At 47.2% G+C, this 7,612-nt stretch overlaps 1 protein-coding gene across 1 annotated transcript; it reads left to right on the top strand.

Annotated features, from left to right (window-relative positions):
• Positions 1–2,487: 2,487 nt before the first annotated feature.
• Positions 2,488–5,356, top strand: LOC123078772 (putative receptor protein kinase ZmPK1). Its single transcript, XM_044501379.1, has one exon. The coding sequence runs from the start codon at positions 2,635–2,637 to the stop codon at positions 5,071–5,073; it is 2,439 nt and encodes an 812-aa protein (XP_044357314.1). The 5' UTR covers positions 2,488–2,634; the 3' UTR covers positions 5,074–5,356.
• Positions 5,357–7,612: the final 2,256 nt, after the last annotated feature.

Genomic DNA, 7,612 nt, shown 5'->3' with positions numbered 1-7,612 from the left:
TTGCTGCATTGATCTTTTTTCTTCTTTCTGAGGAACCATTTTTCATTTTTGCTGGAACTATATCATTTTTTTGTTGGAACCATATCAATGTATTTCGCTGGAATCATAGTATTTTTGCTGCAACGACATTATTGTTTGCTGGAACCATATTAATTATTTGCTGGAACCATGTGTTTTGCTTTCAAGCTGGCATTGCTTTGTTTTTTCTGCTGCAACCGACGAGCGGCGAGGCCGACGGCGAGCGACGAGCGTTGGGGAACCAGTGGAGCTTCCAGGTCGCGCGGGCATAGAGGTCGCACTGGCATGGATCAATGGCACTTTTTGTGTTTTGTTTCCTTGTGCGTATGGGAAAGACAGGAAAGGGGAAGAAAGAGGAGGCGAGATCTGACGGTTCGCTACTTTCAAATCGGATGGCTAGCAGCGGACCGACCGAAAGTTTAGGCCGGTGCGCCCGCGCCTATCGTTGCCCTATAAGAAGTCAGAGCCCCTCGTGCAGCGGTGCAAGAACCAAACTCGATTAGTAACTTGGCTGGCATATTCATGACGACTTCTTTCAAGGGAATACGCACCATGCAAGTAAGATAGTACACCATTTTTTAAAGAAAAAAGGTAAGATAGTACAGACCGACACTCATACCACGAGACGAGATGCCCACGCTATTAGGTGAGACTCCTTTATTTAGGAAACTAGGCTAGACACGGAGGTAGTGGTTTCCGTGCCGTTCCCACGAGCCAGCCAAAACTAGCTCCAAATACGGATGCCACCCGCAGAAAAAGAGATCCAGATTTATAAAAGAAGTTAGAGGGGAATCCAGCCATAGAATATCTGGTTGAAATAACAAACCGATGCACGATAGCCATCAGAGATGACCACACGGGGCCATGTATGAACAGATGACAATGACTCAACCATTGTAGAAGACATTCAATTGTGAAGCTTTGAAGACTAACTAAATTAAAGACCACAGTTATTGAACAGCACTGTAATCGCAACGAGAGGAACATGCCTGAGTCAGTGGTCACCCAGAAGCAGCACATGATCGATATGAGTAAAGTCTAAAATAAACCCTGAGATTATAGAGGTTGACGCAAACAAACCCTCACCTTTAAATCCCTAAAGTTTGTATCCCGTATTTACAGATCCCAGTCAATCCAGACCTGTATGAGTAAAATCCTATTTGATGTAATAGGAAAGGCTTGATCCAAGGCGGGATTGATTTCTACTGTCACTTACTACATGGGCCCATCTGTCATATGCTTTCCCCAATCTCTTCTTCAGTGCCAAGTGTGGCGAGGCGCGGCTGGCGTAGGTGTTCGATCTGCTCCCGGACACGGACCTACTCTCCTGAGCAGACGACCCCTGCTACGGCAACCTCCGCGAAATGTTGTGGCTGGTGTTTCTCCCCACCATAAGCAGCCACTGCCCTCGCTGATCGCCGCCGCATACTGCTACTGTTTGTGCTCTCGCCGTCGCAGCGCGCATAGAAATAGGCAAAGAACAGCTTCCTACACGCACATGCTACAAGCTAAACTCACACATGATGACTCGTCCTTCTTGTGCTCTGTGCTAATGCATAACAACACAATAGTGAGGAAAATAATCAGAAGGCCCTCCATTTCCAACCGTGCCCGGAGCTCATGCACTAGCTTGGCCTCAAACAAGAAGAACGTCGCTATATATTGGCTGCCAAACTCTGGGTCTATTGTCGTCGTACGTTGGCTGCCATCTTGTGTTACTCTCCTCTGCTCAAGCTCGGCGCGCTGCTGCGAATGGCATCTGCTGGGGTGTAAGTGCGGGGCCAATGCAGCAGAGACCGGGAAGGACACGGCCACGACGTCGGCGAGCACCACGACGTCGCCAGCAGTGCGCGCGTAGGTACGCGATCCTCATGTGCGTGTGCAAGTACGCGTACACATACGCTAGTGAGAGAAGCGAGATCCTGGCCAGGTTTGTGCTTTTCCCGGTGTACCAAACGTATTTAGGGTTCGGATAGATTGGGATCAGAAAGGTCAGGGTACAGACCTCAGAGATTTGGAGGTGAGGATTTATTTGTGTCCGGCTCTACCCATGTGGACCACATATATGAAAGCGATATCTGGTGTAAATTTCTTGCCTCCAGCTTATCTTCCTCTGGGGCAAAGTAGCCCTGCATTGGCGACACGCAGCGAATCCACCGAACAAGGATGGGAGAGGATTACAGCCCAGCACAGGCCAAGGGAAGAGACACGCAGACGCACACGCGTGCCAACCAAAAAAATACCGAAGAAGACCGAGCCGCCGCCCGCCGCCGCACCGAGATTGCTGCTTTCCGCCGTGACGACAGCCGCTGGAGATGAAGCAAAGGGCCAGCGCAACTCTCAGTCTCCGGTCTTGTCCAGATCAGGCCAGTGGTTTTGTGGGTCAGAGAAAGTTACTACTCAAGATCACACACTGAGAGCAGTATAAGTAGATTCCTAAACGAGCAGACGCACTCATCACCTCCGTGGTCATAAACAAACAAATGGATTGTAGCTCAGTACAGAATACTGGTCACGAGATGGACAGACAGGAACCCCACTAAAAGAGACCCGCAAAGGCTGCATAAGGAGCCTACTCCCCTGTCTGTCTGTCATCACCTCCAACAACCAGAAAAGATGCCTAGGCTCTTCTTCTACCCAGTAGCCCTTCTTCCCTTGCTCTCCACTCTGCTCTGCTCCTGTGCGTCCCCATGGCAGAGCACAATAAGCACAGGCACATCTCTGCAAGTAGATCGTGGGAAAGTCCTGCTCGTCTCACCAGACACAACCTTCTCTTGCGGCTTCTACCCGTCCGGAAACAGCACCAACGCCTTCTACTTCTCCATCTGGTTCACCCACGCCACCGACAAGACCGTTGTCTGGACGGCGAATCCTTGCTCTCCGGTGAACGGCCAGGGCTCCAGGATATCCCTGAACCGTGAGGGCAACCTGGTCCTCACCGACGTCAATGACTCCACAGCATGGGAGAGCAAGACAGGCTGGGGCAAGCACACAACAGTGGCTCTCCTCGACACCGGGAACCTCGTGATCAACGACTCGACCGGTAAGACCGTATGGCAGAGCTTCGATTTGCCCACCAACACCTTGCTCCCGACGCAGCATCTGACGAGAGCAAACAAGTTGGTCTCCCAGTCAGATAGTTACCATGTCCTCTATTTCGACAATGACAACGTCCTACGCCTCCTGTACAATGGACCGGACATCACAAGCATATACTGGCCAAGCCCTGATTACAATGCACTGCAGAACGGCCGGACTAGGTTCAACAGCAGCAAGATCGCGGTCCTGGACCGCGAGGGCAAGTTCTTGTCAAGTGATGGGTTCAAGATGATAGCCTCGGATTCAGGTTTGGGGATCCAGAGAAGGATCACCATCGACTATGATGGGAACTTCAGAATGTACAGTTTGAATGCATCAAGTGGCAACTGGAGTATCACAGGGCAGGGTGTTCAGCAGATGTGTTATGTGCATGGATTGTGTGGAAAGAATGGAATTTGTGAGTACTCACCAGCAGGCCGCCCCAGATGCACTTGTCCTCCAGGATATAAGATGGTTGATCCCGAGAACTGGGACAGAGGCTGCAAGCCAACATTCAGCATCCAATGCGGGCAACCACAGGAGGATTTTCAATTCGTCAAGGTTCCTCATGGTGACTTTTATGGCTTCGATCTCACTTCCAACAAGTCAATCTCCCTCGGAGAATGCAGGCGGATTTGCTTGGAGAGCTGCATGTGCATATCTTTCACATACAAAGCTGGAGAGGGTTTATGTTACACTAAAAATGTGCTCTACAACGGCCAGGTCTATCCATATTTCCTGGGAGACAACTACTTCAAACTTCCTAAGAGTGTCAGTTCAACATCTCCAGCTGCCAATCATCCTGGTATTACCTGCAGTCCGGAGAGATCCAAGGTTATGGTAGTGTCTGCAGATGCATACATAAAAAACTCTGACCACATAAGCTGGGCATACCTCTACATCTTTGCTGCTATATTAGGGGCAGTTGAATTGTTTTTTATCATGACAGGATGGTATGTCCTTTTCAAAATGCACAACATACCCAAGTCCATGGAGGAAGGTTACAAGATGATAACAAGCCAGTTCAGGAGGTTTACGTACCGTGAGTTGGTTGAAGCAACAGGGAAGTTCAAAGAAGAGCTAGGGAAGGGTGGCAATGGAGTAGTTTACAGAGGAATACTCGGAGACAAGAAGGTTGTGGCAGTAAAGAAGCTTACAGATGTTAGAAAAGGTGAAGAGGAATTTTGGGCAGAAGTAACTCTCATTGGGAGGATCAACCACATGAATTTGGTACGAATGTATGGGTTTTGCTCAGAAGGCCAACACAGGTTATTAGTCTACGAGTTTGTGGAGAATGAGTCATTGGACAGATACCTTTTTGATGGCAGAGGCACTGAAAGACTGCTCTCATGGGGTCAACGGTTCAAGATTGCCTTGGGGACAGCAAGAGGCCTTGCTTACCTGCATCACGAATGCCTCGAATGGATTGTCCATTGTGATGTAAAGCCAGAAAACATACTGCTGACACGAGAATTCGAAGCCAAGATAGCAGACTTTGGACTATCCAAGCTCTCTGAGAGAGATAGTTCTAGCTTAAATTTCACTCAAATGAGAGGCACAACGGGCTATATGGCGCCAGAATGGGTGATGAATTTGCCAATCGATGCAAAGGTAGATGTTTACAGCTTCGGAGTCGTGCTTCTAGAGATTGTCACTGGGAGTAGGGTTTCCAGTGGGGTGACAGTAGACGAAGATGAGATGGGCTTGATGCAAATTCCCAGTGGGGCAACAGAAGGCGGAGAAGGGGTGGGGTTCATGCAATTTGTTCAGGCCGTGAAACAGATGCTCGCTAATGGGGCTGAACTGGATATAGTGGATGCTAGACTGAAAGGGCATTTCAATCACAAGCAAGCAACAGTTATGGTGAAGATAGCTATTTCATGCCTTGATGAAAGAAGCAAGAGGCCAACAATGGATCAAATTGCCAGAAATCTCATGGAATGCGACGATGAAGATTATCATCCAGCATACTTTTGATGGCATTTTACCAGAAGCATGAAAGCAAGCTGAACAAGGCATCAGAAGAGAGAAAAAAAACAGCTATGCCATTTTCTATGCAGTGTATACCTTATGTCATGAAGTGGAAAGATTAGATCCATTCTCCAGATTTTCGGCCTTGCCTTATTCAAATTGTGGTTGGTATCCTCACAGGCTGGTAGGGGGGAGTTAGGTGCAGCGCAGTATTTTCTTTCATGTTTGTATGACATTTTTACTCATCATGCTATAAATATTTTGATAATGGTGGGCTCAAATTGGATCAGTGAGTTTGATAATGCGTTGCGTTATTCAAATTGTGTCTGGTATAAATTATTTATAATGCTAAAAGAGTTAGAGGTCGGTTCATTGAGCTCTGCAAGTAGTAGTTTCTAGATATGGATCTGCAATAGAGCAGCGCATTATGTTCTTCCATACCGGTTGCTTTTACTTTACAGTTTCATAAGCCAGTAGCCAGGGAACATGATGTGAAGTCTCAGGCACTAAGCCAAGATTAGCAGTGCCAAACTTTGTTTTGTTATGCTGTCTATCACTAGTGGGCCGCCAGGTTTATACAAACTGACTTATCCCCTGTACCGAGCCTGCACTCTATATATAACACTATGCAGTATAGGCTGTTGTAATTTTGCGGCACATAATAAACCATGTCGGTACTATGCAGTATAGGCTACCAGAGATGGGGCAACGAATGTCATGAAGGTATGTGTGAGAATGTTGTAATGTGTGAGACCTACGTTCTTGAATTATGTGTCATTTTCGGATATTTTGGTCTTTTGAACATATGAAGTGGCTTACAAAATTCTTGACCTAAGTGACTTGTACTCCCTCTGTAAACTAATATAAGAGTGTTTAGATCACTATTTTAGTGTCCTAAACGCTCTTATATTTGTTTACGGAGGGAGTGCCATATTTTGATGGCTTAATGCTAGCTAAATGCTTCCAAAAAATGGAAGTGCCCAGAAATTATTGAAAAAAATTCTAAAAGTGAACAATGCCCTTGTATTCAGTCTGGGAAAATTTCAAGAAGTTTTTTCGAACAGGAAAAAAAACTACATGCAAAATTCAAATTCGGGAGCATTTTGGGTCAAAATTGGCCAAAAAAGGTTTCCAGAAAAAATCCAAAAAAATCTCATAAATATCCAATCTGGGAAGTTTCAAGAAGTTTTGCCAAACAGAAAAAAAAACTAGAAGCAAAATTCAAATTCAGGAGCATTTATGGACAATCTGGCCAAAAAAATGTTTCCAAAAAAAACTCAAATATCTACACTGCTCTTATATTCAATCTGGAAAAGTTTGAAGAAGTTTTGCCGAACAGAAAAAAAATAGAAACAAAATTCAAATTCAGAAGCATGGGTAGCATGGCGGCTGACTGGGCTGTTGACCAGTCAGAAACAGTTAAAAACCAGCCAAGGGTTGTTCCTTGTCCAGTTTTGAAAGTTTGAGGTTGTAAAATAGACGGTTTCGTAGTTCAGAATTGTATATTAGATTTTGAGCGAGAAAGGCACGAAAGTGGCAACCAAGAGGGGGTTGATGCACACTTGTCAAGGTCCAACAAGGGTGCAATGCCACACCGCCTCTCTACTTGTCAGGATGCCACTCACACTTCTTTTTTGTCTTCTTGGCGGTGGCACGAACGGTACGGCCACATCAGCTTCGATTCACTCCGGCAGACGGCACGTCAATAGATGGTTCGAGGCCTACCACCTCTGTGACACCCGCATCCTCACCAAGCAGCCACACTCGACTTTCCTGGCGAAGTTAAAGTTCAGAGCAGAGCGTGAGCGTGCTCTGGATTTAGTCCATGGCGACCTCTCTGGCCCAGTCCACCAGCAGGTCCCAACAGCAAACGTTTCTTCCTTGTCTACGACCACAACCGCTTCAGTGGCTAGTGTTATTGGCGGCAAAAAGAGCGAAGCACCGATGGCGATCAAGCGCTTCTAGGAGGCTGTAGAACTCAGAAAGTAGCAGCAAGTTCCGAGAGCTACTAGCCGACAAGGGCGGTGAGTTCATGTCGGTCGAATTCAGCGAATATTGGGAAGATCAAGGTGTGTAGAGGCATCACTCTGCGTCATACTCACTGCAGCAAAACGACGTCGTCGAGCAGTGGCGGAATCAAACCACCGTGGCGACAGCACGCAGCCTACTCAAGCAAAGCAGCATGCCTACTAAGTTTTGGGGCGAGGCGATCTCTACGGCCGTCTTTCTCCTGAACTATGCGCTGGCAAAAGCCCTCGACGGAAGGACGCCGTCCGAAGTTTGGCATGGCAGCCAGGAACCCGATGGTGAGCTTTCTTTGCACATTCAGTTGTCTGACTTTCATGAAGAAAGTGAAGTCATTCCAAGGTCGAAAGACTGCAGCAAAACCATCGTCTTCATCGGCTACAAATCAGGCTCGGAGACATACAAGATGTTCGATCCTGTGTCACAACGTGTGCACGTTGCACTCGCTGGCACACTGGCAAGTTCAGCTGAGATCTCAACGCAGGTGTTGAGCACACCTAAACCAGCAATGATGGGGAAA

This window comes from Triticum aestivum, chromosome 3D (genome assembly GCF_018294505.1).
Source record: "Triticum aestivum cultivar Chinese Spring chromosome 3D, IWGSC CS RefSeq v2.1, whole genome shotgun sequence".
Taxonomy (NCBI): domain Eukaryota; kingdom Viridiplantae; phylum Streptophyta; class Magnoliopsida; order Poales; family Poaceae; genus Triticum; species Triticum aestivum.
The sequence above is the reverse complement of the archived record's forward strand: the minus strand, read 5'-3'. Positions and strand labels throughout refer to the sequence as shown.